At 36.8% G+C, this 18,987-nt stretch overlaps 1 protein-coding gene across 3 annotated transcripts in view; it reads left to right on the top strand.

Annotated features, from left to right (window-relative positions):
- The window catches only part of SH3RF1 (SH3 domain containing ring finger 1), an 88,180-nt gene that overhangs the window by 40,304 nt on the left and 28,889 nt on the right, over positions 1-18,987 (top strand). For all 3 annotated transcript variants that reach the window (XM_059470615.1, XM_059470617.1, XM_059470616.1), the window contains exons 3-4: positions 15,071-15,346; positions 16,078-16,173. In XM_059470615.1, coding sequence (XP_059326598.1) covers positions 15,071-15,346; positions 16,078-16,173 — 372 coding nt within the window. The remainder of the gene's footprint in view (positions 1-15,070; positions 15,347-16,077; positions 16,174-18,987) is intronic.

Genomic DNA, 18,987 nt, shown 5'->3' with positions numbered 1-18,987 from the left:
TTTTCTAGAATGTATTGAACGTTATAAATTATGATTGAAGTATAATTTCTTAGCCCAGGAATCTGGTAATTTTGGGCTGTCGTAATAAAGTTCAAGACAAAGTATTGGTTGCTTATAAAAAAGGAACAGTTTGTTCAATATAAGCAAGCTCTGGTATATATGTTTGGTGATCCCAAAAAGGCAACTGTCCCAAAGCTTAAAAAAGAATTAGCAGCACTAATTTCATACAGCGAGTGGCAGAATGAAGGAATAACAAAATTAATACAAATGACAGCTTTTTGTAATCAGAAGAGTGATAGCAAATAACAGACTAAAGTTACTATGAGTGCTCAAGTGCATTAAGAAGCATCTAAGTCATTGTATCATGGGATGCCAGTGAAAATCTCCTAAATAGATAAATTGTGTGTCTGTCAATGTTTTCAGTTAAATACTTGGTGCCTTTCTGGAAGAAGTGTTCTTCTGCATCACAGCCTTAATGGGCTCTTTAGAAACAACTTTAAATACCTGCTTTGAAGTACTTTGGGTACAGACTTGTGAGTCAGCTCTGTTGAGGGCTGCAGATTTTGGACAGAATGTCATTATATACATTGGTATTGCTATGCGATACTTTCCAAAACTGTGTCTAGCATCACATCAAATCCTAAGCCTCAACCATCCTAAAAAGAGAGAACAGATTTGAGTGAGTAGAGCAAAACTGGAACCTCAAGAAAACCTGACAGGAAGGTTAGTTAGGAGAAACATGGAGGGGGGTTTTGCTTATAAGACAATTTGTTTCACTTTGAGCTGAAGTCAGTGGCTGAAGAATATTTACCTTGCAGGATCACTGGAAGCATGTAATGACAGCATGTACCAATACCTAATATAAGTATTGTTTCACCATATGAAGGTTTTGTACCTACAGGAATAAATATTCAGGGCCTTATTGAGGTCTGTATTTCTGCGTCAGCACCAATTCACATAAACCTGCTGAGTGGAACAGTTACAAGGCTGAGGGCTGTGTTCATGTTGTTGTGATTCGTAGAGCTTTTCCTGTGTGTTTGTGTTTCTTTTAAGAGAAGTTGATCTGTTTGATTCTGTATAAATAAGCTACAGTCTCATACAAGAGCTGGACAAAACCAACTCCATTAGCAGTGGGCCTTGAGGTGCAGGCTGTCCTACCATGGTGACAAAAAGAGGTGGAGTTTTCCTTTATTTTCAGAGTCCTGCTCCAGGAGTTGTCTTTCCATCAGGCCTTAGTGGAGTCTGAGAACTATGAAGCAGAATGACTGAATTCTGCTTTCCTAATACATCACAACCAGTTGAGTAGCATGAATAGTTAAGAGAGAGAATTAAAGAGCTGTCAGCCTTTCATTATCCTATCTGATTCTTAAGTCTTGGCTCCAGAGCAGTGCTTTCCCATAATAATGCATTATGGTTACACTTGCTTAATTAAAATACTTTTTACTTAAATGAGGAAGTTGTACTTCTTGTAAGCTGTTCTTGAGTATTTATTTATGGAACATAATTATTCTGTGCAATCCCTGTTAATGTAAGTAGATGGTTATTAATTTGCTTGCTGTGGAGTCTCAAAGACAGGAAGCCCTTGTAGAGGAAGAATATAATGAAATTAATTTCCATGGAATAAACTTTTAATGAGATTAACCTGGCTGGAGTAAGAACTGCTTTAAGTATTTCAAAGAAAACATTGAGATCATGGCATGTATCACGTTTTACAACCAAAGGACTAAAAACTTCTTTAGGCTTGGAAAACTTTGGCTGGATCTGTATTACAAGTAATCTGTAGTGGGAATGGATCCATAGAAGAAAACAGTGGATGCTGAGGACCTGGTGGCCACAGGCTGTATTTCTTCAGAGGTAATACTTTGAATGAATTCTACTCTGATTCCAGGGAATGTTTGGATGAGTAGACCACTATTGGAGAACACCTTCCATTTTAATTTCGTCAAAAAAGGGGTGTAGTTCATATACATTATGCTAATGCTGCTCCAAAATGATAAACAAGAAAAGTGTACCAAAATATGCTACTTACTAAATATTTTAATTCATATAGCTATTTGATTAAAATCATTATATAGAAGCATAAGTTTTCATTTATGGCATGAACACAAATGAAAACTAAAAGCAGATCTGAAACAGTTCATGGTATAAATATAAACCCTCTTTGCTGTGGAAATAAAATAGTAAAATTTTTCTTCAACTAGATGAAAGAATGGATTGTTTCCTTTGTGATTGTATCAGAAAAATGGAAAAAAATTATTTTCCTTTTTCAAATATTTGAGAGTAAAAATGCCCAGCTCTTGTATAAATTTGTTTTTTATAGATACAGAGACTCATGAATTGTGGTGTAAGTCCAGGAGATACTTCAGATGTTGGTTTACTAAGTGACTACGAAATTCTCATAACATTTGAAGAAGTTAAAGGCTTTTAGTAAAATAGAGTAGAATTGCTAATAAGTTGTTGCTTGAAGTAGAAAGGATGTATATTTTGAAGTAGAGGACTACCTGCAAGAAGCAGCTTTGTGTGTGTAAGACTCAAAGGTTGCAATTTATAGGCAACGTCTAACAAATATGAAAAAAAGATGGTGGAAGATTTCCTGATGGAATCATATGTAAACATAGAGGTTTAATTTGTGCTATGACTGCATAGTAATGATCAACCTGTTAGTGTCTAATTTCCTCTTCCACAGTGCATGCAGACACAGTTGCTGGAACATCCTTCATTTAAGTAGTTTAGCAGTTTCTAGTTTCTATGTCACAGTGCATTCTGTTCTGTTTATTGTAACTGGCCATTAATAAAATGGTAACAGTGCAAGTGGACTAGAGGAGCAGAACTGGTGTAAGTAAAATCAGACTGTGACCTCCTTGGGTCCAAGTTCTGGTAACTTTTTCTGCAGTAAAAGACTGAGAGGTGAACAGGTTATCCTTGCAATGTAAGCCTCCTGTTGCCTAGCATTTCTAACCCTTCCTTGTGGGATCTCAGCACCTCAGGATGGAGGTGCAGAGAGGCCGAGACCACCCTTGGGGGGCTCGGGAATCCTGGAATGTTGCCAGAAGTGTCTGGTGGCAGGATTTTGATCCTACACAGGAGACGAGACCTGTATGAGGACTGGGAGGAATTCACTGGGTGAATGGTGAAGGGATAAGTTAGTTAAAGTGTAAAACACAGGGTTTAGGATTTTGGTACAGGGGGGTCTAAAGAAGTAAGATGGAGGAATTGGGGCGTGTCCTGTCCTTCTTCTTCTTCTTCTTGGCCTCCATCTTCTGTGGTGGTGGTGGCACTTTGGGATTGGTCATTACTAGAAGTGCACCGGTTAATAAGGGTAGAAGGTATTGGGGAGAAATGATAAATATTGTACACGTAACTTCGGGTATAAAGATAAGTGACCGCCCCGGGGGCTTGCGGAGTGTGCTCATGGCTGACTTGCTGTGCAGACCTCTGTCGGGCTGAAAGAAAATCTTTTAGATAAACAATTAATAAACACCGAGACCGAGACAAGATCAGAAGTCTCTCCTCGTCCTTTGAAGCGCCGGGCTCTTCAAGGCCATCCCTGGGCCTTTCCAGAACACCTAAACAGCAGAAACAGAAAACCTTACAAGCCTAAACACCGAAAACCTAACAAGTGGCGTCTCTGAAATATCTCAGGTCGTAAATCAGCAAAGAGAAACAGTGAAATTTACACTTCCTCACCTCTCATGCTTAAATCCACAACAAATGTTTTGGAGAAACAATTGCATTGAAAAGCTAAATGGAAAATCTTTATCTGTCTACCCTGAATTATCTAGTTATACTTTGTGTATTGCTTATGCAGCTCTCCCTGCCTCTGATGGTGGAGTTAGCGTACTGAGAGATTTTGCTTCATTTGAGCTGATAGTTTTTGTAAGAATTAGGCAGTCCTGTACAGTGAAGGACAGTCTGGGCTAGAGCAGCCTGGGGGAAAACCTGGCCAGGATGTGCTGGAGTTCACTGTCCTGCTTCATTACTAGCTGCCATGTAAAACCAGTGGCAACTTTTAATGGAATAAGGGGTTAATTAAGATAAACACATGGAATATGGCTCCCTGCACTACTGACAGAGCAGAGCCAATTCATCTCCAGGGACAGGGAGAGCGGGGGCAGTGGGAAAGGCTTGCACAAAGGGCTTGGGGAGCTGAGTGCAGAGCTCCTCACTGACCTCCCCTGCAGAAAGGAAGCCTGGGGAAGGTGGAAGCGAGGAGGAAGGATGCTGAAGGATTTGAACAACACTGAGCATGAAGGTACAGGATAAAAAAACCCAACTCAGGGAGGGCTTGTACAGTGACAGTGACAGCAGATGGGAGGGTGGTGATGCAACGTATGAATTCAGACCTCATAACTCAAGACATGCAGATTGGTTTGGGTTTTTACAGTAATGCTTTTATGCTAAAAGAGATCCATTTGAACAGTATGAAATGTGAAGCATAATCCTTTCTTGTAGACACTATGTGTCCAATCCTGTTTGACTATACTAAACTGAGCAGAAGGCTCATTTGCTGTTTGTCTGCTTCTACAGACTGGATGAAATAACCAGGAAGTGCAAACTCCAGCTTGTCACTGCACAAGAGATAAATGTTAATGTAGCATTCTTCTGGCTCTTTTGTTACAATAAAGAGCATACAAGAACTTTATCTTTAAAAATATGCATCATTTCAGCTAGGATTAGTTGCCTTTTCAAAATGCTGACCAGCTGCTTCAAGTAAAAAAAAAAAAAATCTTTTGCAGTGAAGCATGAAAAATTTAAAAGATGAGTAAGAATAAATTGCAAATAGTTTATTTATTACGTGCATGCAGTGAATGTATATTTGTGTGTGCTACAGTGACAGCTAAGATTAGCACCTTTTCTTTTCTGCAATGGGCAAGAAGCTGTTTGAAGTCAGGATATTAAAAGAATCAAATTGATTCCAAATGAATTTCAAGAGAGTGAGGGGGTTTTAAGAGAAAGAGGACATGATACCAGTCCTAAACCAAGCTTAGCAAAGTCCCTCCAGTTTCTGGCAACAAAAGTTTGCAGGGAATGCCTGAGAAGGATGTGTGGTGGTGATGTTGGGTTCATTCAAAAGGTTGAACAAGCACCTGAGCATTTACAAAATAGTTGAAGTGATGGTAAATAAACCTAGAAACACTCTCAGAAGGTAATGGAATGTCAGATGTTATCTCTAGGACTGTAAAATCAAATTCAGACAGAAGAGATGCCTGTGGTTACTCTCATTTTAAATATCATTAACAGTGCCTTTGTAATTTTAGATCTTTTACTGTTTTGGTGGGGAACAAATTCACACTTGATCGTAGTGGAAAGCAAATGCTCAGATAAAAAGTCAGGCCTGTCAACCTTGATAGGTTTTCCTCAAAAAATGCAGCAACCTCTTAATTTGCAGCTCTGTGTTTTCCCATTGCCCAAGTTTTGGCAGCAAAGTATTTAAGAGATTAAAGGAACATTTCTTCATGCTGATCTCACCAAGAATAATCTCACCAAGTCACTTATTGAGAGTCATTTGCCCGCATTGCTCCTCCTGTATCATGTTCTAACTCCTCACCTTCAAAGCTCAGTAAGATTTTGCTTTTAGCAATCTCATGTCTCATTTATTCTTCTCAGATTTTTTTTTTCAGTCTGTCTTCTCATCTGGAATTCCCTCACCTTTTCTTGGTGCAAGAGGCAAACATATTCATTTGCACATCACATTGAGGGAAGCTTCTTTATGTTCGTTTTCAAAGTGTAAATACCTTTAGAACGGTATAGAGCATTACTCTTATATTTTTATATTGTTGGTAAACCTTCTGGAACTTATTAAGCTTGTGTTAAAATTCAGCTCCCTGAAACAGGGACAAGGGCCTCCTGTGTCCCAGGGATTTGTTGAGAAACTGAGTGTTCCAGTCTTCTACACTAAGTAGATTAATGGGGTTTTCTTCTTGTAAAGTAAGCAAGCAGAATGTGTTTTGTAAAGTGCTGCTGTAAAGTTCAGTTTGTGAGAGAATTTGATATGTGGTCGGTAAAATGCATGTACTTTTCCAGTATTTATGGCTTCTGTATAATGCAAAAAAGGAAAGAAGCTAATGTATCCTGATTAGCCATGCAAAGACTGGCAGATGACATGGCTCAATTTGTTCCCACTACTCCATCATAGTACAGCCCGGTAGTATGGCATTAATCATGGAATCTTTTCTAGGTGTTAGCAATGCCCTGTAGCTTCATGTAGATTCCCTTTTATTTCTTGTAATGTGGTGAGATTTTGTGTTCATATATTAAAAAAAGAAAATTGTTAAACCAAATGAAGATGTTTCTAAGCATTGCAAGATGATTTCTTTCTCTGAGATTGCTGTTGACTGTGTCCCTTTAACTACTGCATATGATGCAGAAATCATAACAGCTGTCATGTATGGTATGTCTGCCCTGCTGATAGATTACAGAAACATGTTTTCTGGATGTTTAGGTGATTTTTCCCCCCCTTTCTGGTGACTGATAGAAGCTGTTATAAGGTTAGATGGCTGTTCAGTTAGTAGGGCAGATTTGAATTATAACAGTTGCAGTTATTGATGCTTTATTTGTGGAAGGGCATATGAAGGTCTGTGGCTTCTCTAGCTGCCTCCCATTAAGCCAAAAGGAAAGAAAAGCATTCTGAGTTTATGTGAAAATTTCTCTTTGTTCTGGACTTGGAGCTCAGAATGGCACACATCTTGCTTGGGAATTAATGATTTCACTGTTTAGGCAATTGCATTTATGGCTTTTGACAGTGAAAGTAAATTCTAAATCACTGTATTAGAAGGATAAGTATTAATTTAGGCAGCAGCAAAAGAATGCCAAAGATGTGTAATTTCCAGATTATGTGGAAACTAAAATGAATGAAAGGAAGGGCTATGTATTAGCCGTGTAAGAAGGAATTTAGGGAAAGAGTTTTACACTGAGATGTGGTCTGTATTTTGGTAGTGGTCAGAAGGTTTTCTTTTCTCTTGTTTTGTGATTTTATGTTCATATAATAAGCAAAAAAAAGCAAGTTATATTTCAGAAACTATTCACACCAGAAAGTTGTCACATTTCCTGCAACAGATTTTGTATGGGAGTGAGTAGTTGTGAAAGGCATTTACTAGATAACTTTGCAAAATGAGGCTTCTTGGTAAACACAAAAGTACTATCTTATAATTAGGTATTTTGTACAGGCAAATAGTTCTGTACTTTGAGCTTGAGGGATATATTTATCTTAGAAAAGTACTCGAGACATACTATTTCAAAGTCTTTTGCTAGGTCTTTTTCAGGCTCCTGACCATCATAGACTTTATTCTGATATTTTAAAATTTGTTTGCTTCTTTTCTTGCTGCGGTTTTCCACTTCACTTACTTCTTTTCTCCCCCCACCAAAAAAAAGTTTGTCTTACCATTATAAAGATACTTTTTTCAAAGTGTCTACAGCGAGAAAATAATAAAGTGGATTAGTAATCAGCTGCACCTATTTTTCTTTTTCCAAACTGTTCTCCAAAAAGATGAAATTAATAGCTGGGAGATAATTTTCTGCAGTTTTACAGGGGTAGAGGAATTTGGAACAACAAAACTTTCAAAGCAGTTGGTGTTCCTGCCTTTCTAACTTGGGATATTCATGGGGGTTTTAGTAATGAGAAATTGGGTATGACTGGGGAACATTAGATATATTCTAACATCCACACTGAGACTGCTTCAGGGATGTACAGAAGTTAGCAGCACTTCAGAGTAGGACTAGTAAGTCCAACTATCCAGTCTCAGAGTTGTAGATGTATCCTTGCCAAGAGGGATGGATGTCTTTCTCTTCCTTTATTCTTGCAGTATGAAGTGTTCTTGTCTTAGAAGCCATGGGTGACATTACCTGAAAAGAGAACACATTGGAAGTTACACTGCTAGGAGAATCTAAGTGCTGAGGGAACCTGTGCTGCTGTGCTGATATTAACTTGATGCACTAAAAGGAGATTAGGAGATCTAAAAGATTAGGAGATCTAAAAGATTAGGAGATCTGTGCTGCTGTATGGTGGCACTGGGACAAGAAAGATGAAGTTTGATGGAGACATCAAATGCCCTTGAGTCAGAACATATCAAGGGAAAGCCAATGAAGATAGTGGCACTTTCAGTTTGAGCAGTGATGTTGGTGTAACCGCTTATCAGAGCAGATCTTTCAAACAAATCATTGCTTTTGGAAGTAGCTATTTTATATAAACATCCTAGCTCTATGCAGTGCACAATTTAAGGTTTTGTTTAGATTCTTAAAAGGATCTGGGGTTTTTCAAAGGAAAAATCTTTTGTAGTAAACAATTAATCGAAAGGTTTCTAAAGATTCAAAATGGAATTGTTTGATATGCAAATCAACAGCAATACAGACCTCCATTCTCTTCTGCATCTTGAAAGTTACCTCCTCAGTCTCTCCTGTGCAGAGCAGTTTTCTCATAATGCATTTTGTTTGCTTGTGGAAGAAGCAGTCTTGAACATGTCAGGTGCATACAGTTAAAATATTTGGGGACATGCTTTGTGCAGGATATAATTATTTTCTCTTCCACTTTCTTTTATTTTTTGCTTACTTATTTTATTAACTTAGAGGTTTAATTCAGTGGAAAGTGTTCAGAATTTTCTTTACTTAATAAACTTTGGGAAAGGAAGTAGCTAAGAACTTTGCATTTTGACTAGGCAAAGAAAAAAAGGCAGCATTTGAAAACACATTTTTATTTGAAAAAAAAAAAAGTGTTTACAAAGGTGTGACACAGAAAGGAACTGGGAGAAGTGCCTTTGGAAAGCTTTGTAAATGTCCCTTCCTAACCTTCTGTATTATTAGTGTGATTGCTTAGGCCTTAAGGCAACATCTTTAAATTCCTTTCATTCTCCTGTATTCCAGCTTTTAATTACAAAACAACTTTGTGGGAAAGAGTTGCTCATACTTACATTAAACAACCTTGTATTTATTTCTGAACATCAGACAAGAAAAAAAAGGCAAAATGTTTTCTCCTAAAAGCTGTTAGGACAGAGGAAGCAAAAAGGGCTTTAATAAAATGGCTACTTTAAGTAGACCATTGAAATTTACCTTAAAAGAGCACATAAGAATTGCTTACATGAATAAAGGAGCTACCCATCTGCTATAAAATATAAGTTTCTCTGAGTCTGTTCTGTGAAATTCTTCTGCAAGTTACCAAGAGCAAAGTTCGCTGGCAAAGTCCTGAATAGAGTCAGGCAAAGGGCTTTAGGAGTGATTGCTGTGTTAGATGGATGAAACCTTGAAAATTAGTAAAGTCTACTGAAGAATTTTTAACTTCAGTTAATTAAACAACAGTAAAAATGTAATCCTGTTCCCTCATTTATCAAGATCCTAAAATTTGTACTGATTGCAAAAGTATAATAAATATGTTGGCTTGATTTTTTTTTTTTTAATTTTGTACCCTGGTATTTTTCCTAAAGTAATGTTTCTTCAAAATTATGATTGTTATATGGGTTAAGTTACACACAGTTGGGTTTCAAACCCTGATCTCTTTGATCAGGGCAACCTGGCTAGCTGGTTTCCTCTTGATGCTAAACTTCTATTTTCATTAAAATCAGAAGCTGTATAGCAAGTAACTATATTTCAATACAGCATTTCAAAACAACTAAAAATTTGCACTTTTTAAAGTCAAATGTTTGGCCTTTTGCTTTATGTGTGCAGAGAAAAATTATATTTAGTACAACTGTTTTGTAGGAAACCAGTAGAAATGAATATACTTACCAACATTAACATTGCTCACTTCTTTAATGTAATGAACTATTATAACCCCAAGCCCTCGTTTACTGTATTCAGCACAGCAATAGTAATTTATATCAGATGTTACCAAAGGTTTGTTTTTATGTTTATTACAATACTGGCAGTTTGATACAGCCTCCTGACATAAAAATATCTTACTTTTTTGTCATCCAGATAGCAGGACCTCAGAGACACTTTATCTGAAAAAATTTCATTTGTATTGATGCAGGCTTCTGAGATAGTTCTGATGGCAGAAGTGCGTAAGGTCGATTACGCCAACAAGTCAGTGTTGGGTACAGACGAATAACACTCAAGTCAGCCTTTCTTTGCACAAACCTGACCTTGTTTGAATTGTTCCTTAGATGACAAAAGTAAATGCAGGGAGCCAGCTTTTAACATTCTTCTTGGATTATGGAAACACTTTGTGTTCTGGAGCTCAAAAAAAAATGGAGATTCAGTTTCAAATGTTATCATCTCTAGGTTGCTCTGTCCTACAAAACTAAATATTTAATTTTTCAGGCCAAAGCAATGTACCTGTTTCTTAACACAGGGAATATGTGTCCTTCCTTTAGAAAGAAATCCAACTTGAGAAAACAATCTTTTAATATAAGCAGTTTAAGACGGTCTTTGGTAAAGTATTTTCATATGCTCTATGTTTCAAAATGCATGGAAAGTTAAATGCAAGCAGAGAAGGAACAAAGCAGGCTGAAACAAAGAAAATTGAATCACACAGATCAGGTGGCCATAAATTAAGACTTGAAACTACTATTGGAGCCTGTGAGATGAAAGAGACATAAAAAAATGCAGATGTGAAAGGGGATGTTCTTGCAGGACTGGACAGCTTAGTAAAGCTAAAGAAGGCAAGAAAGCGAAAATACCCTTTAAAAAAAGTAATAGGAAGGATGCATTTGAAAGATTTGAATCAAGAAAGCAATAATGTGAAATAGAATACACCAAAAGATTAAAAGAAGCAATATTGTCCTTCAAAAGGTTTGAATGACTAAGAGTCTGAAGAGGAAATCTCAGGTTTGCCTGTACCTACTGGAGGATGTACATATTAAGAACCCACTTTACCCAAATCTGCCTTGCAAACAGGTTTTGGCTGCACACATTTGCATTATGTTATCCTTATGTAAAAGCACCTTTCTCAGGCAATCAACTATGTCTTACACTACTGATGGTTTTGGAAAAAACAAAAAAAGAATTGACTGAAAAAAGTACCTCTGTATCACTAGACTTACTATACTTTCAATTGCTGTGTAATTTCAGATTTTTTTGTGGTACTTTCACATCTTATCCTGGTCATTAATGTGACTGTTGGTTTGATTTAGGAACTGCATGGAAAGAAAACAAAAGCGTAGGTGAAGAAAAATCAATTTTCTGGCTTTCCTTGTAAGAAAGTTGCAAATAATGGATGTTAAAGATCCCCTCATGACATGGATCAACTTCCTGGTTTTAGATTTTCTGTAAATAAAAGTAGGCCTAAAAACTGCTGCTGAGATATCTGAACAAGCTGGATTTTTCTGGAAGCTGATGGAGCATGTAGCCACTTTCAGAAAATTGTTTTTGTCTTACTATCAACATAAGCAGTACTCCTATAAAAGGCACTACTTCCTGGCCCCTTGAAAACACTCAGTGTCTAAGAAACTCAGGCAGGTGAAACCAGTGTAAGTATTCTGGGTAAATTCAGCTGCCTCATGGGGAAGCCCAGGCCACTTCCCAATCCTGCAGCCAGGGAACAGGGAATGCCTTGCTTGCTTGGCGAAGGGACAGCCTGCAGCGCCGTGTCTGGGAGGCTTCGGAAGAAACAGAGATGTGGCTGATCCCGTGTCTGTTCCATTCATTTCCTTGGGAGAGGATTTACTATTTTTTCCCACTTTAGCTAATGTTGGTTCTTCAAGTGCAGTATGTACAAACTGAGCACTGTTTTGTGCCAGTGTAAGCATATTTACATTTGGGCTTCTGCCACCAAAGCTCCTTTTTTAAAGGAAATCAGATCTCGTGTTTTCTTCACAGGCATAAGTTTCTCTTGGCTTAAGCTGATGAAAAATACATACAGTTGCATATTGCCCATTAAAAAAATAAAAGTGAAGATCGAAATAAGGTGACTGAAAACAAAAGTATAAATCCAAAGTGCAAACTAGTGCATTCTGTAGGTTTCTAAGACAAAATATCTGGGTTAGGAGAAGAAAGCTGAGGAACCTGAGCCTCATGTGTATGAATGCATATGCATTTTTTAATATTATTTTTAAGCCATTTGTTTTGATGTCATCATGTATGATTTTCTTTAAAGGAATCTGGCATCTGAAATATATGTGTATATCCATGCCTTTGCTAAAAATTATTTTAAACACTTTGTCTATCAGCAGTAGCTCTAGAAATTCAGATATTTTTGCATAAGGACTAAGGAAATAATTCTAAGAACTTGCTGTGTGGAGTCCTTCTAAATTCTATATTTTAACTTCCTAAAATGGTTTTTATCTTTGTTTTGTTGTTATTGTTGTTGTTGCTTACTCCAGGAGTTGCAAGGGTAAGTGGCAGCTGTAAACTTAAGGGTAGGCTGCAAAGTTTTTCTTCCCAAGGCTTTCTTTCATGTTTAGCCAAGTGAGAGGCATGGAGTGAAATGTAAACTCTGGCTCGGCGTGTCCTCATGGCCATCTCTGCTGGTGAGCAGCCAGAGGGGCACAGGGGGCTGGAGCTGCCTGACCACAAGGGCCCGGAAGGCGCCGGCTCTGAGCCACGGCTCCAGGTTGCTCAGAGGAGCAGGAATGTGAAGATGGTGCTCGAGGGCTCTTGATCCTGTACCCCTGAAAGCTGCCCTCCCCATTGCACCCGCTCTTTCTCACTTCATCCTCCCTCTGGGACAGAAGGGAAAGTCATCCACTTCTCCTCTCAGTCATTTAACCACTTCTCTTTAATCCCTGGGAGTCCAACTGGGAACTGTGTGTTTTGTTGAACTTTGTGTTATTTGGAATTATAGACTGGAATCATTTCTATCTAATGTGGGAAACAAGCTTTGCACAAACTCAACCTTTACACTGGGAAAGGAACTTCCTATAAAGCATAAACAGATGTTTGTACTTTTGTATGCAGATTTGTGATAAACTGCATAAATGGAATATGGAGTTCTAACAATTAAATGATGACAAATGAGTTTGATTGCTTTGACATGATCTGCACTGGTACTCCTGGCTTGTTTTGTTTGTTTTTAAAGAGATTTTTTTTCCAACTGTATTTTATTTAAAAAAGCTGACCTAAAACCTCTTCCTCAGTGTGGGCACATAGAAAACTTTCTCCCAGGACAGTGGTTAGATTCCTGGGAGAAGTCAAACTATTACCTCCAGTGCAAGAGAGATTTCTGTATCCTGTAGTAGCCATAATTGCTTGGGGCCTGCTTTCTGTCAAGTAATTCTTGGCTCCTAATCCTTTTGTTTGTGTGTTTGTTTGCTTGTTTGTTATTGTGATGGAAAGGGATAAGCAAGCAGTGTTTCCTCTCTTGTTTAGAGGTCTGTTTCTTTTTGCTTCCTCTCCCCCAACGTTCTCTCTTTGCGCTTGTTCATACTCCATCTACACTGACTGCTTCCTTCCTTCTGTCTGTGTACTCTACAGAGAACATTAAATATATATATATATATATATATATATGTGATTTTTAAATTCTTCTGTTCTGACCATTAATTTTCCCCTCACTTGCTGAGGCCCACAAATTCCCTACTTGGTATCCGGGTTTGTACAGAGCGTGGCATCATAGTGCACTGATGCAATTAAGTGTGATCATGAAGAAAAATATTATTTGCTTCAGTTTGGAGATCACCAATTGTGAACAATTGCTTGGATACTGCTAATATGATATTTTTCATATTCATCCTGGAGACAATAGAATGAACTTTGATTTTCCTGTATTCATATGTAAATCATACTCCTCTGTACCTATGTATGTACACACATGGTTCTCCTTTGACTGTTTGAAGTTATCTTTAAGATATTATTTATACATTTGAGACATACATTAGTATGCATGGACAAAAGTTAAAGCTGTCAAAAAAAAATTGATTATATTGAAAGATAAAATTTTGTTCAATGTGATATACATTATCAAAACTCTGTCTTCTGCCCAATGGACAGACTCAAAGTGATAATTCCTTCTGAGAATTTCCTTACATTGTGTGTGACTTCTTGAGATATTGCAAGTGCAACTCCAATTTACAATCTGAGCTGGTGGAAGATTTGAGAGGAGAGACATACCATAGGGGAGATGTTGCAAATAATATTAGCAACCTTGAATTTCATTAAACTTTGCTTTTTCCATACGGGCTTACATCAAAGATGTGAAATACTGTGCTCCATGTGACTATAAAGGCTGCCTTTTCTTTGGAAAGATTCTATTAGTAATGCAAGTTACTGCTGTTTGCATCATTAAGTGGGGGTAAGCACCCCTCCAGGTATTTAAATTTGCAGAAAAGAGAGTCTTGAAGACAGTAGCCCTACTACTAGAGTTGTAGAGTTTTACAGCTCTCTCTTGCAAAATTTGGAGATACAGGCAGAGTAATTAAAAAATAATACCTGCAATGTATATAAGGGAGGGTGACAGTGTTAAATTGCAATCCTTCTGATCTGCACTCATGAGCAGCACCAATGATCTACAGTTTTCAGATATTATGGAGGAATCAAGTGAGGGAAACCCAAGGATGCACACCTTCAACAGATCTTTTCCAGTAATTCTTATTAGCTGTGATTTAAAATAAATAATAAAAATTGAATTTAAAAAGTTGCTCCAGGATGAAATTTTTCATTTTTAACAAACTGAAATTTGTTTTTCAAGCTGGAAAACACCTCCTTTATGTCCTCGTCTTTATTATTCTCTGTCCATGAAATAAATAAGGTGAGGAAGATAATAAGAAAGGCAGGAAAACTGCCTTAAAGGTCTACAGCAAATTTTTTATTCCTGTATTGTATTTTCTTGCAGCATTTTTCTGCCAGTGGTATCTCAAGTGGTCAGGTTGCTTTCCAGTTTGCTTGCTTTGTTTCTTTAATGTTTAATCTTAGTGAATTAGTACATGAGGGTTAAAGTATGTTTTTCTGCCTTTTCTGTGTCTAGAAACTTTGTATGATTGAAAATCATAATGAAACTTAGAGGGATCTTGAGACTGCAGAGAACTGAAGCTCTTCCCACTTGTGTGCGTAAAAATCAGTAGAATCATTGCAGTAAAATATGTGTATAATTTTACTTTGCAATTTCATACTTTACAGCTTCATTCATACTCTCCAAAAATATAATATAAATTCTATTTAGTAATGCTCATCTAATTCTAATGATCTATTATTTTTTCTTTTTCTTTAGGGTGTACCTCAGTTACCATGTGCCAAAGCATTGTATAACTACGAGGGAAAAGAACCTGGAGATCTTAAATTCAGTAAAGGAGACATCATCATTTTACGTCGACAGGTGGATGAAAATTGGTATCATGGAGAAGTCAATGGCATCCATGGCTTTTTTCCTACCAATTTTGTTCAAATTATTAAACCTTTACCTCAACCTCCGCCTCAGTGCAAAGCACTTTATGATTTTGAAGTAAAAGACAAGGAAGCAGATAAAGACTGCTTACCGTTTGCAAAGGTAAAAAGAGAATACACTTACTATTTTCTTCTAATAATTTCATTTATTTGCATAAAAAATAACTGTTTTGTAGAATTATCTGCATTTCTTATTGGAGCTGCACTCATATGAAAAGGAGAAGTAAATCTGCCAGTATTTCTCCTATATTGATTAGTTTTTCATTCTCTTTCTAAATTACATATAATTTCTCTGATGTTTTATTTCTGAGAATGCAGTTTTATACTTGCAGTAGTGATGTTCCTAATTTAGGAGAAATAACCTATGTTGTGAATTTAAAACATTCCATCTTCTAAAGAAACACTCAAATTGCAGATGTGAAGGAAGTCATATCACTAGAAATGTTCTTAAGTACTTAAGTAGAAAAACAACATCTAGGGAAGGTTAGGTAATGAGTCAATTGAGAAGGAAAATGGTTGTGGTTCTGTTGAATAACGCCAAGGAATTAAAGGAAGGCTGATGAGTAACATGGACTGAACAGGACAGGAAGACTGGCACTAAGGACAAAGTCAAATCACTGAGATGTGGGCAGTTAGTTGAGCTCTGACAAAATAGGAAAAAAAAGCAGCTTGAACTGACTTCAACGCCCAAAGCAGCATATTCCTCTTACAGAGTGCCTTCTCTGCAGTTCTTGTCCATGTCCTGCCTTCTCTGATTACTCCTGTGTTATGGAGGAAAATTAAATGAGAAGTTAAATTAGAGCTGGGAGACATAATCACTGCATGTTCACACAGGATGATGTTCTGACTGTAATTCGCCGTGTGGATGAAAACTGGGCAGAAGGAATGCTGGCTGACAAGATAGGAATATTTCCAATTTCCTATGTCGAGGTGAGTAAAGCTGGGTCCTCAGTAAGGCTGAGCCCACTGTATGTTTAGTTTTCTGAAAGGAAAAATAATCGGTACTGGTGATGATTCTAAAATAACCTGAGATATAAATAATCTTAGACCTAAAATTCTCTTTGGGAAAATTAATGGCCTTAGCAGTTGAACCAGTGATTTTCACTTGACTATTTGATACCTATTTTTATTGAATGGAATTGAAATGAGTGTAATTGGAGGCAGTCACTGTGTTTTCTTGTTAATACTGGAGTCATGCAGTCAATCCAAACCACACTTAGCTACAAAATGAAAGCAATCAGCAAGTCAGAGAAATAGTTAGCTTTGGACTGTCCCTAACATCCATCCTTCAAAACCAAATTAGCACAAGTAGGATGTCAAAGGGTATAGTTTGTTGTTGAACAGGTAAAGGATCAGCTTTTTCATCAACAGAGCCATATATAAAACCTTCTCCATCTTCCTGCATTTGTCATGTGTTTCAGTAATTTACAGTAAGAGGTTGCAGTTGAGAAAATTTCCCCAACCCTTTAAATTTTAAGAGTTGAAAGCTGTATCTTTTATATAGAAAGACATCAGTGATTGGGAACGGTGTGTACAGCCACAATGATTATTCAAATTTGCATTACAGAAAGATACAAAGGTTTGGAATAAAATGCTTGTCCTTTTCTGATAGGTATGCTGTGAATACTTGGTAAGACACACTTTCCTGCATCAACAGTATTTCATTTAAATAATTGAGGCAGAATGATGAAAGAAAAAAGTATTTTCACATTATCTCTGGGATGAGAAATATGTACTTCAGGTCACAGAAGAAATGTGTAACCATAGTAAGAATCAAGTCAAGTTTTATTAATTCAATTTCTGAATCCTGTGATGAGATGGGAACTTCAAAAGCCATTACTGCCTTCAACTGAAATAGAATTTGATATTTTTAAAAGGGAAAAATATATATTCATTTTTATAGCTTGATGTAAGGATCTGTAAGTCTGGAGGTAGAAAATTTCACATGACTGTAAAAAAAAGAAGACCAAAAAAGTTTCAACTTGCTTTGTGCAATTTTGGCTTCAGTTTAAGATGTTTTTAAAGGCCAATTTAATGATTTCTTGCCCTTGGGTATTCTTTCCTAGCTTCTTGCAATTAACTGCCCCTTCAATTCAGCCAGTAAAGCTTTTTGTAGTGTTTTTTCAAGCTAAATTACTTAGCCTTGTTAGAAAAAGCCCTTTCCTAGGGCAGCCACTTGAGCTGTTTAGCTAACAACTACATTCCTATCTCTGCAAAAGTTGCAAAAAGGATATATGGCGTTGAAAAAAAAATGTAAAGATGAAAGTCACAAAATATATTTCTGTTAATGTTTTTTGAGTGATTCCATCAACAAAGAAAATGTATTTTCAATAAACCCTTTTAGAACAGGCATCAACACTTAAGTACACTTTCTCAAATTGCCACTAAAGTGGAATGGAAGGTCTAGAATGATAAATTATACCCTAAGAGTTACTTCAAATCAGATAGGTGGGTTTTTTTCAGTATACACTAAACTGAAATGCATGCTGTGGTGGAGGGCAGTGAGATGTGCGGTAAAGTATGGGTTTGAATTTTGAAATGTCTGGTTTCTGAGAGTACATAACTATTGTTCTGGAAAATATACAGACAACTGATAGAAACAAGTATAGCAAACTATTCTTACCAATTTTATGAAAGACAATGAAGATGAAAAGTAATTAATATTTTTGAAAGATTTTTATATGGTAGTTTTCATTGCATTTCCCAATCCTTCTAATCATTGCCTATTTTTGGGGAATTCTATCATATGATGATGACAGACATAACTTTTACCTTGTGTATGTTAGTCCACATCCTTTTGTTTGAAAATGTGAATTCATAGCTCCAATTACTAGAGATTATCTGAAGTCATTAACTATAAAATGCGCCTAGTCTGTGATATTTATTGTGTAGTATAGGTGTAATAATTCAGATATTTCTTTTACAATGAGGATAAAATTTTAGTTAATGAAGTCCATGAAAAGGTCTGATCATATCTGAGGACAAATTTTGCCTTTTTATGCTTCAATGTTAGCTACTTTCTTTTCTAACTTCCATGTATTAAATTTGTGGTAATAGTAAAAGTGAGACTGAACACATTTTGAGAGAAATTTTAAGAGTGATTCTATTAAATCAGTTAACACTTATAGTTATTGCTGTTCCAAAAACAAAGATTATTCATAACTAAACAGATATTATTAGATTTTTTTCTGAAAAATTACAGTTCTGCAATTTTTCTTAAACCTCAAATTGGATGATTTGACCTAGTTTAACACTTCATAAACAAATACAAATGCCCAAAACAGAATAAAAGTCAGGGAATATAAATCACTCTTCAGTCAAATTGTCAGTAGAAAATAATGCCAGATTTTGTTTACTTTTGTGCAAGTAAAGAACACCTGAATTAATTTTTAAAAGAAGTGTAGCAAAGCACCACTCTTAGAGCCCTTGCAGTAGCGGTAATTCCTGCAGACATCTGCAGGCAGAGGAAAGCTGTGTGCTGACCTCAGCCCTGCTGCAGCACCGAGACGTGGCTCAGCCAGCTGCCTCTGTCCTGCCCTGCTTGGAAAGTTCTTCAGTTTCCTGGAGACTGTGGGAAAAGGAATTGGATTTCAGGCTTCCTGTTGCAGCAAAGATTTTGTTGAATGGGAAAAAACTAAAAAAATGAATGTAAAGACTGAAGTAAAGAAGCCTCAATGAAAATATGTCTGTTAAGGAAACCTACTGATGTAGGAACTGCAGGCCTAGGTTCATAGGTATTTGTTG

Source organism: Ammospiza nelsoni, chromosome 4, assembly GCF_027579445.1.
Source record: "Ammospiza nelsoni isolate bAmmNel1 chromosome 4, bAmmNel1.pri, whole genome shotgun sequence".
In the NCBI taxonomy this organism is placed as follows: domain Eukaryota; kingdom Metazoa; phylum Chordata; class Aves; order Passeriformes; family Passerellidae; genus Ammospiza; species Ammospiza nelsoni.
Note: the sequence above shows the minus strand (reverse complement) of the source record. Positions and strands in the feature narration are given on the sequence as shown.